This window comes from Myotis brandtii, unplaced genomic scaffold (genome assembly GCF_000412655.1).
Source record: "Myotis brandtii unplaced genomic scaffold, ASM41265v1 scaffold657, whole genome shotgun sequence".
In the NCBI taxonomy this organism is placed as follows: Eukaryota; Metazoa; Chordata; class Mammalia; order Chiroptera; family Vespertilionidae; genus Myotis; species Myotis brandtii.
The window spans coordinates 2,378,278-2,402,357 of NW_005370552.1; the positions used below are offsets into that span (position 1 = coordinate 2,378,278).

The following is a 24,080-nucleotide window of genomic DNA, read 5'->3' on the forward strand; positions in this document are numbered from 1 at the left end:
GCCATCAGTTAAACAAAAACATTGAAAATACATAACACGTAAAAAAAATAGACATAGTCATCACCCGACCTGTCCAAGTATTGACAATCAAAGTAAAAAACAACATGAATAATAACAATGCTTACGACTCTTGAACGCTACCGTGTGAAGAGAAGACCTAACAGAAGCTTCCCAAGTTGGCGGCACTATCGCTCTATGATAATCTCACCACATAAAGTTTGTCTTTTTCTTGGCCAAGGGCTACCACGAGCGCTGCTCTCACACTTTGCAGCGAGGATTCGTCTGCGTTTCTATTTACACATTGGATCCATGCGCGCTGGTTGGTACTCACAAAGCCACAGAAATCCCACTGGAGACCTTTTATTTTCGGCCGGGCCTTGCTGTGCCAAGCGCGGCTCCCTGGGTCTCAGGTCAGAGTGGTTTTTTTTAAAAAAAATATTTTTATTAATTTCAGAGAGGAAGGGAGAGATAGAAAGATCCATGATGAGAGGGAATCATGGATTGGCTGCCTCCTGCACATGGGACTTAGCCCGCAACCCAGGCATGTGCCCTTGACCGGAATTGAACCTGGGACACCCTTCGGTCCGCAGGCCTGATGCTCTAGCCACTGAGCCACATTGGCTAGAGCTCAGAGTGCTTTCTTGAGGACTCAGAGCATAATCAGCTGAGGGGGGTAGGAAACATGCAGGTTCTGGCCTCCCTCCAGACCTACTGAATCAGAACTTGAAACGGGGTCTAGAAGTCTCTGCTTCGGGTAGCTGTCAATCTTAGATGCAGTGTTAAGTTCTGAGAGTAAGAATAGCAGTACTAATAACAACAATGACAAGTGCTACTTTTATTGAGCACTTATTACATGCTAGTTCCTACTTAAAGTTCTTAATACACATTACTCAAATAACCCTATAAGGTTGGCACCCCTATTCTCCCCACTTTACAGATGGGGAAACTGAGGCATGGAGTAGGAAAGTGAGAACCACCATTCGAGCCCTTGTCACTTGTTGATTGGTTGATGGTAGCCATTCTGACAGGTGTGAGGTGATGATTAATGGCATTGACCATTTTCTCATATGTCTCTTGGCCATCTGTTGAGTTGCATGAGTACTTTATATATTTTGGAAATTAACCCCTTATCAGATGTATCATTGGCAAATATGTTCTCTCATATAGTGGGTTCCCTTTTCATTTTGATATCAGAGAGATGCAAATTAAAAGGACAATGAGGTACCATGTCACACCTGTCAGAATGGCTACCATCAACAAACAAGTGCTGGAGAGGAGGTGGAGAAAAGGGAACCCTCGTGCACTGCTGGTGGGAATGCAGACTGGCGCAGCCACTGTGGAGAGCAGTATGGAGTTTCCTCAAAAATTAAGTATGGAACTGCTATTGCACCCAGTGATCCCAGCATTGCTTACAATAGCCAAGATCTGGAAACAGCCCAAGTGCCCATCAATAGATGAGTGGATAAAAAGCTGTGGTACATCTACACCATGGAATACTATGCAGCTGTACAAAAGAAGGATCTTGTACCCTTTGAGACAGCATGGAGGGACCTGGAAAGTATCATGCTAAGTGAAATAAGCCAGTCAGAGAAAGACAAGCATCAGGTGGAAGCCTACAACAACAGATCGACGAATCTCAGAGTGTGTGTATGGGGGTGGGTGAGACGAGATTAACCAAAGACCTTGTATGCATATATGCAAAACTCAGGGACACGGACAATAGTGTGGTAAAGGCCTGGGAGAGGAGGCGGGGGAGGTGTTAATGGGGGGGAAAAGAGGGACATCTATAAAACTTTCAACAATCAAGATATTAGCCAATCAACTACAGCCCTGCCCCGGTAAAAATGTTAGAATCCTCATCCTTTCCTGGCCAGATGGTAAATATTCGGTCGTGGAGGGCCATTTGAATTTTGTCACAACCACTCAACCCAGCCACGCATGTGAAGGCAGCCACTAATGATTCATAAATGAGTGGGTGTGGCTGTGGTACAACACAACTCCCTTCAAGAACAGGCGGCTGGCTTGGCCCGAGAGCTGTAGCTGATGCACTAGAAGCTGACATTCAGGGTGGATTGAAATGACAAAGAATATTCCTTGCCCGGCAGGTGTGGCTCAGTGGTTGAGCATCGATCCATGAACCAGGAGGTCATGGTTCGATTCCCGGTCAGGGCACATGCCCAGGTTGTGGGCTTGATCCCCAGGGGGGGCGGGGTGTGCAGGAGGCAGCTGATCCATGATTCTCTCCCATCATGGATGTTTCTCTCTCTCTCCCACTCCCTTCCTCTCTGAAACCAATAAAAAATATTAAAAAAAACCCCACCTCAAAACCAAAACTAAACAACAACAACAAAACCCCCAAATATATTCCTTTTGCTATTTGCTTTCCTGAAAATTGAAGATAACAAATGTATTTGTAAATCTGAAGCATAGAAGGTGAGGTGGAGGGAGGGAAAAATGTTAATGAATTATCTCTGGAGAGAAAACAAGAATGAATCTATTTGTTTTTTCTTTCTAATGAAATGATAGTTACCCAACCTCAGCATTTTTTACTAAAAGAAACCCACAAAAACATTTAAAAAAAAACCCCACAGCGAAATGAGGAAATGTAGGAAGCGGCACGGGAAACGGAGCTGGACATTGTCTGGTACACAGGCCACGGGCTCCCTGCCCACTCTGGGCCGGGGCAGAGGTGCCCACACAGCCCGCGGACTCGCTCTGTCTGTCTGTCTGCAAGCCCAGTTCCGTTAGGAGGCCGCCTTCTATATTTGAGACGGGCTCTTTGAAACAAAGCAGAATGAAGTCGGTGGTGATATGAAATCCAGCTCTCCTGAGATCGCACCCTCCAACATAAAGATGAAGGAATCCGCTACTATGTCACTTTCTATTTCCATTCAAAATACGAAATCGTCTCATTTTAAAAAATATCTATTTTATTGATTTTTTTACAGAGAGGAGGGGAGAGGAATAGAGAGTTAGAAACATCGATGAGAAAGAAACATCGATCAGCTGCCTCCTGCACACTCCCTACTGGGGATGTGCCCGCAACCAAGGTACATGCCCTTAACTGGAATCGAACCCAGGACCTTTCAGTCTGCAGGCCGATGTTCTATCCACTGAGCCAAACCAGCCAGGGCCATTTCATTTTTTAACCACACTCGACTATATCGCACTTCCTTTTGATTTCTAGTCCTCAAATAGATGCCTTTGTTTTCAAGCTCACAGTTTCTACGCAGCATTTAGCAAGGTCGATGTGTCTCTCTCCACTCGATGTTTCTCTCTCTCTTACCCTCCCTCCCTCCTTCCCTTCCACACTCTCTGAAAAGCAATGGATGGATGGACCTTGAGAACGTTATGCGAAGTGAAATAAGTCAGTCAGAAAAAGCTAGGAACTATGGGATTTCACTCAGATGTGGGATATAAAACTGAAACTCGTGGACACAAACAGCAGCATGGTGCTGCCAGAGGGAGAGGGGTGGGGGGAGAAGGGGGTCCTAACATGAGGGGACAGGAGAAGATCTGACTTCGGGTGGTGGCACCTGGTCCTATACACAGATTTTGCACATTAGTCATCCACACCTGAAACCTGTATGTTCATGTTGACTAATGTCACCCCAATAAAATAAAAAAGGGGCCCAGCTGGCTTAGTAACACGCTGCTCTATATCCATGATGACCTGTCTTCCCTAAGGAGGCCCTTGTTGGCTTCGGCGTTGCTTGTCGGTATGGACCGGCTTTTGTTTCCATCCCATGAGACTAGCTCGACCTTCCAGTTCAATCTAAAAAGACTGTGTAGGTCGATGGGGCGGATTTCTGGTCAGTTTGCAGCTCTTTCTGAGAAACTCAAACAGTGGCAGCAGATGACCCGACTTGACTGTTCCCCTGGCCTTTTTCAGTTGGCAAAGGACTCTAAAACCCGGTCCTGGGAGAAACAGGTCACAATGCCTATTCTTTTTTGTAAATATGTTTTTTAATTGATTTTTAGAGAGAGGAAGTGAGAGGGATAGAGAGATAGAAACATTGATGACAGAGAAACATCATGGATTGGCTGCCTCCTGCACAGCCCCACACTGGGGATTGAGCCTGCAACCCGGGCATATGCCCTGACCAGGAATCGAACCCGGGACCTCCTGGTTTATAGCTCAAGGCTCAACCACTGAGCCATACCAGCCAGGCTATAATGCCTATTCTTGAGCAAGCAAAAGAAATCATGAGGGAAAACAAGCCTACGTAGATGACATAGGCAGGCTTTATTTTGCCTTTAATCAAACCTTCTGAAACAGTGCACTTTCAAATACCAGATCGAAGAGTTTGTCCAACTGTGAGAAATGTCACTATAATATAAACTTTCCCATTAAAAAAACACGAAAAAAATTGTTAAAAAAGGTTAAAAACCTCATTTCTGAATGTGCTTTACATATTGAAGCATCCACAACAATAGTTCAATAACATTTACACTAAATGAATATCCTATTAGTACTTTGCTGCTTTAAAAGAAAACATTTATATTGGCTTTGCCATATACTATGTTATTTAATGACCGATGCAATACTTATTATGATATGACCTTTATTGTGCTTAGGTAAGCGCCAAGCATTTGGACAAGGAGCTGTAGCAAAACCAAATTTCTGTTGTGGGAAGTTAAAAGAGAACAAGACAAAGACAGCCTAGCAGAAGTGGTTGGATGAGATAATTTTTGAAGGGCCGCAAAGAGAAGGAGAGCTATGTTCCTGGACTGTGAAGCCAGTCCCACCGAATGTTCTTTAACCGAGCGTATCGCATTCCTGTCTGGGGCAAAAGGCCTCCTTTCCGGAAAGAAAGACCAGTGCTTGCTGCACTTCGACGGCTTTGGGAACATTCCTATGCCTTCTGGTAAAGTTTACTGAGGTGTCACAACAGAGAATGGCACTCACTGGGAAACACTGGTACCGGGGACTAGGTGATTCATTGTTCTTGGCATTTTAGAGTAAATTCCAACCCCTGTCTGAAGAATTAATTCATCTGAAGAAATAGGGGAACTAGAGGGCCTCCTGTAATTAATAATGCTTTCAGTGAAAATCACACATCCTATATAATAAAAGCCCAATATGCTAAGTGTCTGGTCATCTGGTTGGCCGTTCAACCAATCAAAGCGTAATATGCTAATGATATGCTAAGGCCACTCAACCGCTCACTATGATGTGCACTGACCACCGGAGGGCAGACACTCCAACCGGCAGGTTAGCTTGCTGCTGGGGTCCGGCCGATCGGGACTGAGCAAGACGGACCCGACATGCCCTGGAGCCCTCCCGTGGTCCCTTCCCAGCTGGCCAACCTCCTGTGTCCCTCCCTGGCCACGATTGTGCACCGGTGGGGTCCCTCGGCCTGGCCTGCACCTTCTCACAATCCCGGACCCCTTGGGGGATGTTGGAGAGCCAGTTTTGGCCCGATCCCGCAGGCCAGGCCGAGGGACCCCACTGGTGCATGAATTTGTGCACCAGGCCTCTAGTTCCTTTCATAAAAAAGCATAACTGCTTGACTGGCATGACTCAGTGGTTGAACATCAACCTATGAACCAGGAGGTTCAATTCCCAGTCAGGGCACATGCCTGGTTGTGGGCTCGATCCCCAGTGTGGGGCGTGTAGGAGGCAGCCAATCCATGATTCTCTCTCATCATGGATGTTTCTATCTCTCTCTCCCTCTCCCTCCCTTCCTCTCTGAAATCAATAAAAACATATTTTAAAGAAAGAGGGGATGGGACCCCGAGAAGGCACCAGCTGCTCAGCCTTTGAAGGCCCTCAGACAGGCCTTATTATTGCAGACATTTAAGTGCGAATCGACTGGACTAGAAATTCATGGGAAACTTCGCTTTGGCATTTCCTGACTGGTAGTCTATTTAAACATCCAAATACAACAGTGTATCAGGTTCTTTCTCAGACTCCAAATTGCTCAAAACCATCAAATTACCGTAGAAGCTCTTTTAGGAAACATCCAAGTTCTAAAAATATGCTGTTCCCAAATCTGACTACTAATTTCACATCCTCTCAAAAAAGCAAACCAGTAAATCAAGTCGCAGTTTTCCAGTACCAGCTCCGGGGCAGAGAGAAAACCTCTAACTCTGCCTCTCCCTGAGCAGCAAAGAATGATAATACAGGCGCCAGTGAAACAAAATATGGAGGAGTCCAGACACCGGTTTCTTTCTAATGCAATATTTGAAAATGTTACTGGATCCATGATAAAAATCTACTTATAAATTAATAATATAAAACTGCTAAATTCGATTCCCGGTCAGAGCACATGCCCAGAGTGTGGGCTTGATCCCCAGTAGCGGGCGTGCAGGAGGCACCTGATTGGTGATGTTTCTCTATCATTAATGTTTCTCTCTCTCTGCCTCTCTCTCTCTCTCTCAAAATCAATAAAAACAGTAAAAAAAAATAAAAGAGCTAAATTAAAGGAAAAAAAATGCCTGGCCGGCGTGGCTCAGTGGTTGAGCGTCCACCTATGAACCAGGAGGTCATGGTTCGATTCCCGGTCAGGGCACATGCCCGGGTTGTGGGCTCGATCCCCAGTGGGGGGGCGTGCAGGAGGCAGCCGACCCGTGATTCTCTCCCATCATTGATGTTTTTATCTCTTATTTTTCCTCTCTGAAATCAAGAAACATATATTTTAAAAAACAAAACACCCTGCTAAATTAAGTGGCTATTGCCAGTAGTTTTTGTTTCATTAATCTAATAACTAATTACATTTTTAGAAAACATGATTTCAGGGCTTCCCACAGAAATCATCTTAACTAGGTGGGGTCTCACCCTTACTCTGAAACAGCAGTGAACGCTAAAAGCTGCTCCGAGGTATGACAGATGGTGGGTGAATGTTTAAAACTCAGTTGTCAGAGTTTGGCAGGGTGAGAGATAAATGTGTCACTTAACAATGTTTTATGACACTGTTGACTTATAAAATAAACATTTATTCTGTAATAGGAACATTTCCACAAGAAAGTGAGAAGACTGAGAATTACCAGGAAATAAAATTTGCAAAATGCTTTTTGTCTAAAAAACATACACCACACCTCCTCTTGATTTTTCAGCCCATCACAGAGACATCCATCATGTGACCATCCCATGGGTCACATGCAAGTTCCAAGCCCAAACTAGTTCAAAATATCATTAAAAGACATAACTAACTGCACTTTAACACCAATTCCCGAGAAAGCCCAATTCATGAACGACAGGGTAACGTATCACTTGTAACATGTCACTATTTTATATTAGATTTGTGTCATCTGCACTCACACCCGAAGAATCAATTCAGGGCAAAAATCAGATTCCCATGAGGCACTGGGCTGAATACTGCCCCTCAAAATTCATGTTTTCTGAATATGACCGTATCTGGAAATACGGTCTTTGTAGATGTCATTAATTAAGATGAGGTCATATTGCCCGGCTGGTGTGGCTCAGTGGTTTAGAGTTGACCTATGAACCAGGAGGTCACGGTTCGATTCCCGGTCAGGGCACAGGCCCGGGTTGCAGGCTCCATCCCCAGTGTGGGGCGTGCAGGAGGCAGCCGATCCATGATTCTCTCTCATCGTTGATGTTTCTATTTCTCTCTCCCTCTCCCTTCCGGTCTGGAATAAACAGAAATATATTTTTAAAACGGATGCGGTCATATTGAATTAGGGGGGGCCCTCAACCCCATGCCAGGAGGCCTTACAGGAAGTCATGTGAAGGCACAGAGTCACACACATGCAGGAGAAAATGCCACGTGAAGATGGAGTTGGAGATCGGAGTGATGCACCCACAAGCCGAGGATTGCAGGCAACTACCAGAAACGGACAGAGGCGAGGAGGGATTCTTCCCTCGGCTCCTTGGAGGGAGCCCAGCCCAGCTGACATCCTGATCTAGGACCTCCAGCCTCGAGGGAGTAATTTCTATTTGCAGCCGCCCGGTTCAGGGTGCTTTGTGATGGCAGTTTCAGCAAATTAATACACATGACAAGTTGTATTATACTAAAATGGGTCTGTACATTTCACATACAGACCATCTCTGCGACAGTGCTTTTAAAAATATTTTTATTGATTTTAAAAAGAGGAAGGGACAGGGATAGAGAGATAGAAACATGGACCGGCTGCCTCCCGCACGCTCCCTACTGGGGATAGAGCCCGCAACCCGGGCATGTGCCTGACTGGGAATCGAACCCTGACCTCCTGGTTCATAGGCCGATGCTCAACCACTGAGCCACACCGGCTGGGCTGCACCAGGGCTTTTAAGTTCCGAAAGTAGACACACTGGGCCAAGCTGGGCCAGGCACGGCTCCTCCACAAGCCTCTTTCTTGCTTCCTACAAAACAAGGAGCAGGGTGTGTGCCCGGTGGAACTGGTTGGGTAGCAAATATTTAGAGATTCTGGACCTAGTTCTAACTCCAGATGAAACCAGATGGGTTTTACTAGAATTCAAATTAGAGAGCATCCCCTCCCCCCGCAGTGGAGCCACTGTATTTCTTCTTTTGTTTTACTGTGAGTTCTTTCAACATGACACGTGTTTTGCTTCCTCTAAGTAACTGCTAATAATCTTTCTTTGAATGTCGAGTTTGTTACTGTTTTAAAGGCATGACTAGAAAAAATAAGACAGCAGGCGATCTTTAGTCTTCTATAGGAACTTAGTCCTGTTTCTTGGCAGCGTAAGAACGAGGGCCTCGCATTTAGCTATTTTGGAATCAACAGGAATTGTTCCAATATAATTAAGGTATTTTATAAACTGTCTCAGTGGGATTAAGTAACAGTCAATCCCAGGTCCGCAAAACTATGCCATGAGGTGTCGCTACTTGGAATCCTTAATAGGGAACCAACATTGATTTTGCAAAACAAAACAATCCAAATCCAATGATGAGATATGGAAGCTTAGAAGGAAGAATCATGAATGGTCCAAGTTCGAAAAGCTTCTTCTCAAGAGATGGCCAGACTGTGTTCCTTTTTTGGTGCACACCACAAGCATTTAAGTACTAAAGACATTTTAATGGGCCCGGCTGGTGTGGCTCAGTGGTTGAGCATCGATCTATGAACCAGGAGGTCACGGTTCAATTCCTGGTCAGGGCACAGGCCCAGGTTGCGGGCTCGATCCCCAGTGTGGGGCATGCAGGGGGCAGCCGATCCATGATCCTCCCTCATCATGGATGTTTCTCTCTCTCTCCCTCTCCCGTCCTCTCTGATATCAATAAAAATATTTTAAAAGAAAGAAGGAAAGAGAGAAAGAAAGAAAGAAAAGATGAGCCTGGCTGGCGTGGCTCAGTGGTTGAGCATCGATCTATGAACCAGGAGGTCACGGTTCAATTCCTGGTCAGGGCACAGGCCCAGGTTGCGGGCTCGATCCCCAGTGGGGGGCGTGGGTCTGAAACAAGAGCTGAGAAGTGCATCTCCGGGCTGGAGGGCACGATTAAGCGCTCACCGAAGGGCGGCTCAGTTTGGATCGTTACAACCAAGTGCCTCCCAACACTGCCCTGGGCCGGCCTCACAGCCGGTTACCGCAGGCAGGGACTGGGGTTCCCGCGGAGCCCCGTCTGCCCAATTCTGCAGATGTGGCGTCCTGTCACCGAGCAGAGCCCCTTTGAGAGCCAGGTGCGCTGGGAGGCAGATGCTGACACGGTAGACACATCTCTGAGTTTCTAAGTCAGAAGCACCCACGAGACCTGGAGGCGTGTCTTTCCTCTCCAAACTCCGAGTCTCTTCTGAAGCTGGAACAGCGTCCACCCAAGAAGGCAGCCGTCATTCCAGATGTTTCCGTGAGGTCTGAGGCTGGCATTGGGCAAGAGCTGCTGGCTGGCCCCGCCCCAGAGGCCAGCCTGGCCCTGCCCACCCGCCCTTCCCTGTGGACGCCAGCCGTGCCCTGGCATTTCCCCCGAGTCTCAGGCTTGGGGCGCTCAGACCCCTTGTTGTATCAGTGAGAGAAAGACAACTTCAGACACCAATGTGGGCGTCTCTGAGCCTTTCCATGACAGGAAGCCCTGGATCTAGAGGAGGCCAGTCAGTCTGAGCCAAGCCCTAGCCACCGACTGCACTGACATAAGCCCAACTCCACGCTCAGCTGCAGCTTCTTGCATCCATCGCACGGCCCAGGCCCAGCGAAGGGCATGCCTCCTGCGGGAGCCGCACACGGTGAACGCTTTGCATCATGGGCAGCAATGACAGAGCACAACAGACATGTGAATAGCTGGGAACAGAGGTCAATGTCTGATTTCAATATCATGACAACCACGACATTTTACTAAAACGTGACTGAGATGAAGGAGGGTGGGAACGATCGGCTTCTGCTTTCTCTGTGCATCTCGACCTGCTCGCAATGGCCCTGTCGTTTCATAATGAAGTGCATTCTCTGTTTGAAGGAGGCACCGAGTCTCAGAAAATCGGCAACATTAGATCTGAAATGTGGGAACACGGTCCATTACCCAATATTTTCTTGGCTTTTCTCTCTCCTATCCTCATGCTTGAGGCGCGATGTTTTCAAAACAGTGTTTAAAGCAGTGAAAAGTAACCACGGCTGAGATCAATGGGTTCTTCTAATAGAAATACACACGCATGATTTTTTCACCATGAACTGTGCTCTCTGTCATCCAGCACTTTATTTTAGTTCTGAATCTGTGATGGATGATTGCCCACAGACTTAAGGCAACCGACAAAGGACTATTATTATGGACATCGAGAAATGAACATAAAGTGAAATGACACGCTAAATACTTACCCCCCCCAAAATGATAACAAAAAGGAAGACTTACGTCTAGTAGCGTGTGAAGATGCTGGTCTTGGAATACGCTGTGTAGAAAGTCTAAGTCCTTCTCGCTGCAGTCTGTGAGCGCGTGGATCTCTTCCAGGCTGTCCAGCACCTGTGAGACGGCTCCTGGGGGGACAGACAGAACGACAGCCGGCACACAGTCAATGGCGGACCAACCTGGGCCATGTGCGTGCTGCATTTCAGAACAATGGGCTGACCGGCAGACGTCAAAGGTCAGTGTCCTGAGCGAAGGATAGACTTACACAGAATTTCAGATCTTTCAGGATGGAGTGTTTTTGCTGAGTTTATGTTCTTAAGAATGTAATGTGTGCGCTTCATTTTTCAGAGTAAATTGAAGCTGGTCTTACTTGAATTAAGGAAATTGATCAACTATAATCGAGCCGCTAGAAGACCCGGGTGCAGCAAGCTATCCATCAGAGGAATGTGGGTTCCCTGGCCCCGCGATGTGCTGGGATATTACAGAAGTAACACGGTGAACCTTTCCTATAGGCCATTCCAGCAGGAACTGAAGGTAAAGCCAGACCTGAGGGACCAACCCCTTCAGCGGGGAGCCCCTGCCGTGTAAAATAGGCTTCTTTTTTCTTTGTTCACATACAAAGTCAAGAGAAGCAAGTCATCCTCAGTCTACTGGACCCTTTCTATTCAGAAGACAAAGACGAAGGGTAAGTATACTGACTGATACTTCCAAACACCATCCTATATAATAAAAGCCTAATATTCTAAGTGTCCTGTCATCCGTTCAACCAATCAAAGCGTAATATGCTAATGATATACTAAGGCCGCTTAACCACTTGCTATGATGTGCACTGACCACCAGGGGACAGACACTCTGACTGGTAGGTTAGCTTGCTGCTGGGGTCCAGCCGATCGGGACTGAGTGAGATGAGCCGGACACGCCCTGGAGCCCTCCCGTGGTCCCTCCCGGCTGGCCAACCTCCCGTGTCCCTCCCCAGCCCCTATTGTGCACCGGTGGGGTCCCTCAGCCTCGCCGCCACCCTCTCGCAATCCAGGCTGAGGGGCCCCCACCCCCTGAGTGCACAAATTTTGTGCACTGGGCCTCTAGTGTTAAATATTAGGGCAGACCATTTCTGCAAGGCAAAGCATATGGTAGTGCGGTCACTTTCTTTTAATTTCCTCTTCTGACCAGGAATCCTGAGAGCCAGCAGCAGGGAAAATATACACCAAGTAGTAACAAAGTCTTAAAGAAGTGACTAGCCTCCTTTACCCTGCAGACGGCCTGTACACACTTACTCCAGAGAAAGAAGGGAAACCCTGCGAGGCGGGGCTTCAGGAACCAGCGTGCAATGCTAGGGAAATTCTAAGCACAAGCGCCTTGTTGCACATGTAAGTCTTGGATCAGCAGTTTTCGGCGGCAATTTTGTCCCACATTTTTGCATTTTTGGTTGTTACAACCGTGGTGGTGGGGGGACAGGTTGTGCTACTGTCACTAGTGGGTAGAGGCCTGGGGTGCTATTAAACAGTCCACAATGCCCAGGACAGTCCCCCTTCCCTGGAATGAATGATGCAGTGCCAAATGTCAACAGTGCTGAGGTTGAGAAACCTTGCTTTAGATCAGTGGTTCTCAACCTTCTTGCCCTTTAAATACAGTTCCTCATGTTGTGACCCAACCATAAAATTATTTTCGTTGCTACTTCATAACTGTAATGTTGCTACTGTTATGAATTGTAACATAAATATCTGATATGCAGGATGGTCTTAGGCGACCCCTGTGAAAGGGTCGTTTGACCACCAAAGGAGTTGCGACCCACAGGTTGAGAACCTCTGCTTTAGATGAAGATATGTATCTGGAATCTGTCTGTTCTGGAATGCGATGCTGTTTCTAATTACTTCTGTCTTGGACCTTAACCATTCGCACGCCCTTAGTGGTGAGAATGTAAATGGGTACCACTTTTCCAGAAAGCAATCTGGTAACAGAACAAAGAGCCTTAAAAATGCTCATGAGCTTTGATTCGGTAGTTCCATTTACAGAACCCACCTTAAGGAAAAACAGGAAACGAAGAAAAAGTATCATGTATAAAGAGATCTCTCTATATATAAAAGCCTAAGTGACCGTTACGACCAGTTAACCAAATGACCAGTTGCTATGATGCGCACTGACCACCAGGGGGCAGTTGCTCAATGCAGGAGCTACCCCCTGGTGGTCAGTGCGCTCCCACAGCTGGTCAACCTCTCCCGGTCCCTCTCCCCGGCCGGCCGCCCCGATTGGCCGTGATCGCCGGCCAGGCCAAGGGACCCCAGCCATGCACAAATTCGTGCACCAGGCCTCTAGTTTATAATACAAAATGGAAAAAAATCTAACAATTAGAGAATGATCACATCAAGTACAGAACATCTATAGAATGGACTACGTAGCCAAATGAAAACTGCTTTTAAAGACTTTTAAAAACAGAAATCCTCATGATATGAAATTCAACAAAGCAGAATACAAAACCACATAAATGGTATTTTCCCAATTGTGACCGATAAATACACAGTCAGAAAAAACCCCAAATGAAATACACCAAAAGGGTAACAGTAGTTATCTTTATTTTCCTATTCAGACTTCATTCTGTTCTTGTCCATACATTCCAAGTTTTCTCCACTAGAAAGCAAGTTGCTATATAAGCAACTGCTTCTTTGTGGTACTATTTATTATGTTAGAGATGTGGGGCTTAAGCTATAAATCAAGTGGTTATCCACATGGAAATTACTGTGGCCAGTTTTATTAAAATTTGATTTTTTATTTTGTGATTCACATCCAGTTGTAAGAAATAATACAGAGATCTCACATGCACTTCCCCAGGTTCCCCCAAAACTGTTATATAATGTCACAACGGGGATGCTGACACTGATACTAGTTAGGCTACAGAATATTCCCATCACCACGTTTTAAAGGCACATTCATTTCCCTCCCCCCCTCTCCCTCCTAACCCCCGGCAACTACTAATCTCTTCTTCATCTATACCAGTGGTTCTCAACCTTCCTAATGCCGCGACCCTTTAATACAGTTCCTCATGTTGTGGTGACCCCCAATTTCATTGTTACACATTGAACATAATTAAAGCATAGTGATTCATCACAAAAACAATATGTAATTATATATGTGTTTTCTGATGGTCTTAGATGACCCCTGTGAAAGGGTCGTTCAACCCCCAAAGGGGTCTCGACCCACAGGTTGAGAACCGCTGATCTATACCTTTGTCATTTCAAAGATGTTATAGTAATGCAACACACAGTATATAACCTTTTGGGATTGGTTTTGATCCAGCATAATTCTCTGGAGATTCATCCAGGTTGTTGCATGTATCAATAATTTAATCCTATTATTTTGTTTTTTAAAAAAATAATATTTTTATTGACTTCAGAGAGGAAGGGAGAGGGAAAGAGAGATAGAAACATCCATGAAGAGAGAGAAGCATGGATCGGCTGCCTCCTGCACGCCCCACACTGGGGATCGAGCCCGCAACCCGGACCTGTGCCCTGACCTGGAATCGAACCGTGACCTCCTGGTTCATAGGTCAACGCTCAACCACTGAGCCACACTGGCTGGGCTAATTAAATCCTTTTTAATGTTGGGTAGTATTCCATGGCATGGATGTACCACAGTTTGAGCATTCACTGTTGAAGGGACTGTGGATACCTTTTAGCTTTGAATAATTACGGACACCAGGCTATTGGTTCTCTTTCACTGAAAACATTAAACAGATATGAATGGGATAAAAAGTACAAGGCAGAAATCAATCCTCACTTTCCCCGCTGTTTCTGAAAAGGTATGAACACGTTAAGCGCCCAGCCTGTTTTGTCTTCCGGACAGAAAGCATAGTGTCAGTCACCGGTGACTGACCGGGCGCTTAACGTGTTAACCTAATCCACTTCCTTCTACCTGCTCTTCTCAAGACCTTTTCTTTGTTCTGAGTAGGAAAAAAAATCTGGAAATGAGTTCAAGGCCAGCTCATTCATCATCCTTTATTGAAAGCCTTGGAAAGCAAGAGATGATATGAAGAAATTAGTCCCACATGTTGCAGTGAACTCCCGACCCCAGAGCACCATCAACAGCAGAAGTAGAGGACTCCAGCTTTATGAAGCTACTAAAGCCAGTTCTAAACTTCTGGCCTTATGGAACGGCAATGACAAAAATATGAGTGAAAAAAATTTTTTTTGTATATTAAAAAAATTCAACAGATAGCGTGGAAACCTAATAATCATTTTCACTCAGTTATTTTAATGAAATCTTACCGAATTTTCATTGTTTTTTTCCCAACATCGCTTATACTGTTGATATATAATCTAGGTAGAAGTTGATGAAAATAGCCCAGCGCCGTGGCTCAGTGGTTGAGCTTCGACCTATGAACTAGGAGGTCGCGGTTCAATTCCTGGTCAGGGCACATGCCTGGGTTGTGGGCTTGATCCCCAGTGGGGGACATGCAGGAGGCAGCCGATCCATGATTCTCTCTCATCATCGATCTTTCTCTCTCTCCCTCTCCCTTCCTCTCTCTGAAATCAATAAAAATCTAAAAAAAAAAGATTAAAATAAAACAACCTTGTATCTAGTAAATACTAAGGTGGCTAGTGTAACAGCTGGGAAGTAATTTGGCCAAACCAGATCAATGTATCATTTGTTGGTCTGTGAACTCCCACAGGTCTGTGCAATTCCTGTCCCACCTACACACTCCATGCGTCACCCTATGTGTGCACTTGTTCATGCTCCTTTTCTGTGCTGGGAGGTCCCTAAGGCAGGTCTATATTTGATTCATTTTGTAACACCACAAGGTACGCACTGACTTAATGAAGCACTAAAACAACATCATAATAGCAGCAGCTCCCGATTCTTGAGTGTTTATTATGTGCCAGGCACATCCTTAGGATGCACTACCTGACCTTTCTAGATGGGGAAGGGAGGTTCAGAGGCCAAGGAAGGCCACAGCTCCAAGTGGCAGAGCCAGGACTCAACTCTGGTGTCTTGCTTCAAGGTCTATGCCTGGCCTGAGTACTACACTGACTGGCCAAATCAGAAAAGATAGGGGGAACCTTTTCAACAAGAAGCTACATGTGGTTCATGTGTGGATATGGTGGTTAAGAAAGAACTTGAACCCTACTAAGCCAGACAATAACCAAAGTCTTTACTGAACGGTCCTGCTTTTTGCCAGATGCGAGGCAGGAGCTTCCGAGAAAACAGGTGTGAGCTCTGGCCCAGAGGAAGACTCTCAGGCTGCTGTGCAGTCAGCCTGAAGTAAATGGGCACAGACATCGGTGAGGAGTTGGAGGAGTCTGATCTGCGTGTAGGCCCAGTGGATGGGCAGCTGGGAAACAAAGGCATCTGTTAATCTGCTTCCAGAAGGTGAGACCCACTGGGTGCACAGGCCTATGTAACCACTTTGAATGTCTACCTTTTCTGATCTGACTTAGTCTGGTCTTGTGCCCTAATGTGAGTCAATCACGAAAGGAAGCATTTCCATAGCTGTTCTCAAGTTGCCTATTTAAACTCTGAGAAGTGCCCTAATTTGAAGTTTCTGAAATTAGGTAGGGAAATTAGTTTGTAGGCCATTTCTCCTTTGTCTTTTCAAGTTGAGTAAACACTATTTTTGGTCTAACCTCAAAATCTTTGTTCACCTTTGATCATTTTAGCACCTTTCATTGACACCTTCTAGTTCCGTTCTTTCTTTCTTCCTTTGCGTGTGATCAAACCATAGACACATTTTTAGTCTGACAGATGTATATTGTGGGGAGCAGCTACAGCGTTTGGACAGGTTCAAGCCTGGGACTAATGAGAGGGCACGATCCTCTCGTGGCAAAGCCACGTGCAAGTCCCAGCACAATTGTAGCCAAAGGCTATAGTTGTAAGCTTGACCTTATGGTCCAAACCTGTGGTCTCTCCTGGCTGAGTGATATGGGCTGCGGGAGATGCATCAAGGAAACAAAGCTTGATCAGGTGCATGTAATTGAGCAGATTCGAAACCCGAAAGAATGTTGTAAACATCTTGACCACGCCCTCCTTACTTTGCCCGGAATCTGGCTATAAAATAGACTCGGCTTGTAGTCCATGGCGCTGTCTCTCCATCAGAGAGCAGTGTCCCACCCAGACCCAGCTTTCTTCTCTTGTCTGTCTTTTCTCCATCCTTCACCGCCCCCTCTCAGGTTCACCCATGGCCATGCTGGCGAGGCACAGTATATAACGGATACTTGTAGTTCAATGCCAAGGCCATCTAAAAGTCCCATCATTTTTCAATTCATCATCAACCCTAAATGTACACAAATACATTCCTGGGGCTTTTTCATTCCTATTGGTTTTATTTTTAAATATATCTTCATTGATTTCAGAGAGGAAGGGAGAGGGAGAGAGAGATAGAAACATCAATGAGGAGAAAGATTCATTGATCAGCTGCCTCCTACACGCCCCCTACTGGGGATCAAGCCAGCAATCTGGGCATGTGCCCTTGATTGGAATAGAACCCGGGATCCTTTCATCTGAAGGCTGACACTCTACCCACTGAGCCAAACCAGCTAGGGCCATTGCTATCTGTTTTAAACTGAGGCAGCAGTAAAAACGAATACAACACATGCACAGGCTCTTAAGCTGCTACTAGTATTTATTTTGTTGGTCGATACTGTCAAATCTGAAAGAACAATTTACTTTTCTCAAAAACGGAAAAGGATGTTTTTATATAAGACCTCTGTATAAGCTTGTAATCCATCAATAAATAGTACAAGAGTTCATCCCTCTAACTAATGGCGGGAATGGAGGTGTCCTATTCATGCTTGTGTTCCAGACTGCCCTTGCATGGTGCTTTCACCACAATGAAATGTGTTCCATTAAAATTTAATTTTCGGAGCAAATTCTGAAGAATTGAAAATAAGGTATCATAACAAAATCAGAAAAAACGGTTATTTAAAACTGATAGACACAGACAGCAGTATGGTGATTACCAGAGGGAAAGGGGGTGGGGAAGGTAGGAGAGGATGAGGGGGGGATAAATGGTGCTGGAAGGAGACTTAACTTGGGCCGGTGAACACACACTACAGTATACAGATGGTGCGTTGTAGGATTGTACACCTGAAGCCTATATAATTTTATTAACCTATGTCACTCCTAACAAATCCAATACAAATTAAAAAAAGAAAATTATTTTAATACTTCTATTTGTATAATAGTTCATAATGTCCAAAGTGCTTTGACATTTATTGCCTTATGTGATGGCACAATAACTGTTCCCTGTAGGCAAATATTTTCATATTTGAAGAAGCAGAGTCGCAGCAGGGGTGAGTAACCCTGGGGCCACAGCAGTGAGCAGAGGACGGAGGAGTCCCAGGGCCCAGGTCTCTGATAACCCACTGCAGACTGGCCCCTTCAGAACCACGTTTCTCCGTCATCAAGGTACCCGAATCATTTGCATCCGGTAATGAGATGATATCCAATTTCTGTTCTCTCTTTCATCTCAATTTTACCATATAAAGTTTATTTTCTTTTTAAAAATATATTTTTATTACTTTCATAGAGGAAGGGAGAGGGAGAGAGAGACAAATATCAATAATGAGAATCATAGATCAACTGCTGCCTGCACGCCCCCTACTGGGGATCAAGCCAGCAATCTGGGCATGTGCCCTTGATTGGAATAGAACCCGGGATCCTTTCATCTGAAGGCTGACACTCTACCCACTGAGCCAAACCAGCTAGGGCCATTGCTATCTGTTTTAAACTGAGGCAGCAGTAAAAACGAATACAACACATGCACAGGCTCTTAAGCTGCTACTAGTATTTATTTTGTTGGTCGATACTGTCAAATCTGAAAGAACAATTTACTTTTCTCAAAAACGGAAAAGGATGTTTTTATATAAGACCTCTGTATAAGCTTGTAATCCATCAATAAATAGTACAAGAGTTCATCCCTCTAACTAATGGCGGGAATGGAGGTGTCCTATTCATGCTTATTGTAGCCAAAGGCTATAGTTGTAAGCTTGACCTTATGGTCCGAACCTGTGGGCCCACGTGGCTGAGGGATATGGGCTGCGGGAGGTGCATCAAGTAAACAAAGCTTGATCAGGTGCATGTAATTGAGCAGATTCGAAACCCGAAAGAATGTTGTAAACATCTTGACCACGCCCTTACTTTGCCTCCCGGAATCTGGCTATAAAATAGACTCGGCTTGTAGTCCATGGCGCTGTCTCTCCATCAGAGAGCAGTGTCCCACCCAGACCCAGCTTTCTTCTCTTGTCTGTCTTTTCTCCATCCTTCACCGCCCCCTCTCAGGTTCACCCATGGCCATGCTGGCGAGGCACAGTATATAACGGATACTTGTAGTTCAATGCCAAGGCCATCTAAAAGTCCCATCATTTTTCAATTCATCATCAACCCTAAATGTACACAAATACATTCCTGGGGCTTTTTCATTCCTATTGGTTTTATTTTTAAATATATCTTCATTGATTTCAGAGAGGAAGGGAGAGGGAGAGAGAGATAGAAACATCAATGAGGAGAAAGATTCATTGATCAGCTGCCTCCTACACGCCCCCTACTGGGGATCAAGCCAGCAATCTGGGCATGTGCCCTTGATTGGAATAGAACCCGGGATCCTTTCATCTGAAGGCTGACACTCTACCCACTGAGCCAAACCAGCTAGGGCCATTGCTATCTGTTTTAAACTGAGGCAGCAGTAAAAACGAATACAACACATGCACAGGCTCTTAAGCTGCTACTAGTATTTATTTTGTTGGTCGATACTGTCAAATCTGAAAGAACAATTTACTTTTCTCAAAAACGGAAAAGGATGTTTTTATATAAGACCTCTGTATAAGCTTGTAATCCATCAATAAATAGTACAAGAGTTCATCCCTCTAACTAATGGCGGGAATGGAGGTGTCCTATTCATGCTTGTGTTCCAGACTGCCCTTGCATGGTGCTTTCACCACAATGAAATGTGTTCCATTAAAATTTAATTTTCGGAGCAAATTCTGAAGAATTGAAAATAAGGTATCATAACAAAATCAGAAAAAACGGTTATTTAAAACTGATAGACACAGACAGCAGTATGGTGATTACCAGAGGGAAAGGGGGTGGGGAAGGTAGGAGAGGATGAGGGGGGGATAAATGGTGCTGGAAGGAGACTTAACTTGGGCCGGTGAACACACACTACAGTATACAGATGGTGCGTTGTAGGATTGTACACCTGAAGCCTATATAATTTTATTAACCTATGTCACTCCTAACAAATCCAATACAAATTAAAAAAAGAAAATTATTTTAATACTTCTATTTGTATAATAGTTCATAATGTCCAAAGTGCTTTGACATTTATTGCCTTATGTGATGGCACAATAACTGTTCCCTGTAGGCAAATATTTTCATATTTGAAGAAGCAGAGTCGCAGCAGGGGTGAGTAACCCTGGGGCCACAGCAGTGAGCAGAGGACGGAGGAGTCCCAGGGCCCAGGTCTCTGATAACCCACTGCAGACTGGCCCCTTCAGAACCACGTTTCTCCGTCATCAAGGTACCCGAATCATTTGCATCCGGTAATGAGATGATATCCAATTTCTGTTCTCTCTTTCATCTCAATTTTACCATATAAAGTTTATTTTCTTTTTAAAAATATATTTTTATTACTTTCATAGAGGAAGGGAGAGGGAGAGAGAGACAAATATCAATAATGAGAATCATAGATCAACTGCTGCCTGCACGCCCCCTACTGGGGATCAAGCCTGTAACCTGGGCATGTGCCCTTGACCGGGAATCAAACCCTGACCTCCTGGTTCATAGGTCAACACTCAACCACTGAGCCGGGCATAAGGCTTATTTTCTGAGGCCTTGATCCAAACTCTCACAATGAAGAATTTATTAGAAAGTAATCAAGCGTTGCCTCCAGAATAGTATTGTACTTTAATTTTGCATACTTCATTTGGTAATCAAGTTTGTATCTAAAAATCAGGATGATAATTGTAACTCTCAACATGCCTACTTCTTCTAAGAATCTCACTGATATAAATGGGTTTCTCAAAAGTTTTCTGCTACTATTATGAAATAATCAAAAAAGCAGAAAACTGTCAACATGCTGGTCTGTGTCTATGGGTTTCGGTGTCAAAGTCCTTTAAATACCCTTCCGCTGGCTAAGTGTCTCTTCACACAAAGCTGCCTGACCGGGAAAAGCACTCCTGGATGCCTCCAAGAGGCTCTCATTCCCAAATGACATACAGGGTCTGCTGATGCGGAGAAACAAAGGCAGTTACAAGTGGGAGGAGTCTTACACTTCAATAGCCATTAACTTGTATGTGGTAGGCAGCCCCTAAAATGGTCTCCGACATCCCTGCCTCCTGCTAGTCATGCTCTTGTATAAGCAGCCCCTTCCCCGGAGTGTGGCTTGGACTCAACTCACTTGTAAGGAACAGAATAGGACAGAAGTGCTAGGATGTCGAGTCCAAGATTAGGTTATAAAGACCGCGGCTTCTCTCAGGCTCTCCCTTCTACTTTTGTCCTCCTTCTCTGATCATTCATGCTGGGGGAGCGGGCTTCTGTGTTGTGAGCAGCCCTGTGGACAGGCCCCACAGCCAGCGAGGAGCTGAAGGCTGCCAACAACCACGTGAGTGAGCCTGGAAGAGGACCCCCCACCCCCCGCCCCTGCCACGGTTGGGCCTTCACATGAGATCGCAGCTCTGGGTGCCGGCTTGACTGCAGTCTCCTTTTAAGCAGATGAAAATTCCCTCTCCATTGAGGGTGGGTGATCAGACATGCGCACTACATGATCATTCTTTTCTCTTTTATTTGCAGCACCTGGGCAGTTTCTAAGCCCACAGAAACTGAGATGATAAACGCTGCCTTGCGGTTATTCATGATACAGCAACAGATGATACGCGGTAAGAGTGTTGTAGTCACGCACCACTTAACGACGGTCAGGTTCATGACAGACCACATAGATAGAACGGAGCTGAAAGTGCCCATTGCCTAGGCATGTGGCTGTCATGATGTCGTGGGCAGTGCATTCCTCACATATTTGTGGTGACGCTGGTTCACATGGGCCTGCGGTGCTGCCAGGCACATAAAGCACACGCACTGCACACAATTACAGCCGGAGGCCCTGGCACCAGGTGTGTGCAAGTGCACTGTTGGGTGTTTGCACGGCAACGACATGGCCTTATGACACATTTCTCAGGGTGCACCCCGTTGCTAAGTGGCAGAGGACTCGGTTAAATCAGCTATAGTTTGAGCTACAACTAATGTAACAAAAACATGCCCAGGAATTCAATTATGAGCTTCCAGACTTTCTAATTTATCTCTGTCTCTTATATACTTTCCCTCCAGTGAGCACAACATGGAGGAAAACTCTAAAATTATCTCAATCAGAATTTTAGCTGGAATTCTGATTGAGATAATTATAGAGTCCTATGCAGTTTTAAGAAATAATACAGGGATCTCTTGTACACTTTGCTCAGTTTCTCCGCTGGTAACATTTTACAAAACAATAGTGTAATATCACAACCAGATACTGACAGTGGCACGATCTGCCTACCTCATTGAGATGGCCTTAGTTTTACTTGTACGTGTGTGTGTGTGTGTGTAATTTCTTACATACCTTTTACTTTAATATTCTTATACTCAAATAACATCCCTTTGTAATTAAAATCTACACGTTACATGATTCTTTATAAATGTTCTTTCTGGAGGTAAAAGTTGTTAAGAGACAGGGATTCCGTATTTTATTTCATAGCTCAATGTTAATAAACTGAAAAGAGAGTCAATACCGGAAAGTAATAAAAACCGCTCACAGCTTATGTGAGTGTCAAAGGCAAATTCACTTACCCGCAGCTTTCTTGAAAGCAAACTATAAAGCAAAATGTTACCCTTCCCCCAGAATGAATGTTTGTGCTTGAAACTCATCTGTGAAATCATATTAAATGCAGTTACAATTTTAACACTGCCTCTTTGTCCTCTTATAACAGAAGTGAGAAGTTAATATTCTTGATATAGCAATGCCTCAGGAAACCAACACGCCCAAGTTTTGAAGTGATGATCCGGCAGTGTTAAAATTCGTGATTAAACATCGAAACACAGACAAGCCAAGGAAAAAGTCAAGCTGCTTATGAACCATGCAAAGCCAAACACTGGTGCATAAAAGAGAAATCTTAGAGGAAAACGAAGGGATACCTACTTTCTGCGGCTAGAAGTCCTAGGAGGAAGGCAGCATATGGACAAACGACAAACAGTATGATTTTAGAGCAAGCAGGTTATTAAGCCACAGAAGCATGGACCCAGCTGAGCCCAAAGACAGCCCCCGTGTGGACAGAGCACATTCAGTGGGACTGTTGGGGTTTCAGTCATCCAAGTGCTGGGTTCTGATTCTGCCCTCTCTGATGGGCACTATGAGAGCAGAACGTTTCCACTTTGGGTTATCAAGTCACAAAGCTACCATATGCTGTTTAGCAGAAGATTAAACGAAACAAATTCGAGTGAATATATTAACAAACTAATTTGAATCATCAAAATAGAAGAGAAGCTCATCTAAGAATTGCTTTACAATGGAAGCAGCATTCCTACACCTGTTAAGGGTCTTCTTTAGATGGCCAACGGGGAAGCGGATTCGTTTTAAATTTGTTTTTAAACTGCGATTTGAAGGAGAATTTTGGGGGGACCAGAATAGGATTGTTAGCTTTTCATGTTGCGAAACAGGTCATTAAAAAAATCGAAGTACCTAGCATTTATGATCGTTTCAGAGAAAGAATAGAAAAGGCATTAGGTAAAGATGGAAAACAGTCCATCTTAAGAAAGGGTAGTTGGTGACCTTACACTGTTCTCTCTCTAACCCTCCTTGCCCACCCTCTTACCGCCCCTCCCCCCAAGCTCATGCTTTATGATTAGTTTTCTCTTTTTGCCGTGAGCTTAGAGGAACTTTAACTTTTATGTGCTCTTTGTTTTGTACTGTAAACAAACCCAGGCACATGTAAACAGAGAGAGTGCAAAGGACAACATGGGGAACTGAAAATCAATGGTGCAGAATTGAAGGATTAGAATGAAATAGGGAAGAATGAAGGTGTTAATGAATGAAAATCTTCAAAAGTAAGGATGAGATAAAAAATAAAAATGAGTTAATTTATGAAAGTGAAAGCTCTCTTGCGAATCCACTGGGACTTTGTAACCGTCCATAAGCCATGGGCTGCAGAACGGAACTTGCTGGCAGGAAGCTGGTGAGAAATAATGCTGATAAAACAGGCAGATGCCCCCCTCTACATGGCCTCATTCTAGAAATTGAGGGACATCTGAATAGCTTCTAATGGCCATGGGAAAGTTAGGAAAATATTCGAATTTTCTTCAAATTTCTTCTTTGTCTTTGATGTCTAAGTAGATAAA

The 24,080-nt window shown here is 44.8% G+C and overlaps 1 protein-coding gene across 1 annotated transcript in view; it reads right to left on the reverse strand.

Moving 5' to 3' along the window:
- The window catches only part of CASK (calcium/calmodulin-dependent serine protein kinase (MAGUK family)), a 247,896-nt gene that overhangs the window by 56,484 nt on the left and 167,332 nt on the right, over nucleotides 1–24,080 (reverse strand). Inside the window, exons 11-12 of the mRNA XM_014528878.1 lie at nucleotides 22,885–22,902; nucleotides 10,737–10,858 (exon numbers count right to left, since the gene is read on the reverse strand). Coding sequence (XP_014384364.1) covers nucleotides 10,737–10,858; nucleotides 22,885–22,902 — 140 coding nt within the window. The remainder of the gene's footprint in view (nucleotides 1–10,736; nucleotides 10,859–22,884; nucleotides 22,903–24,080) is intronic.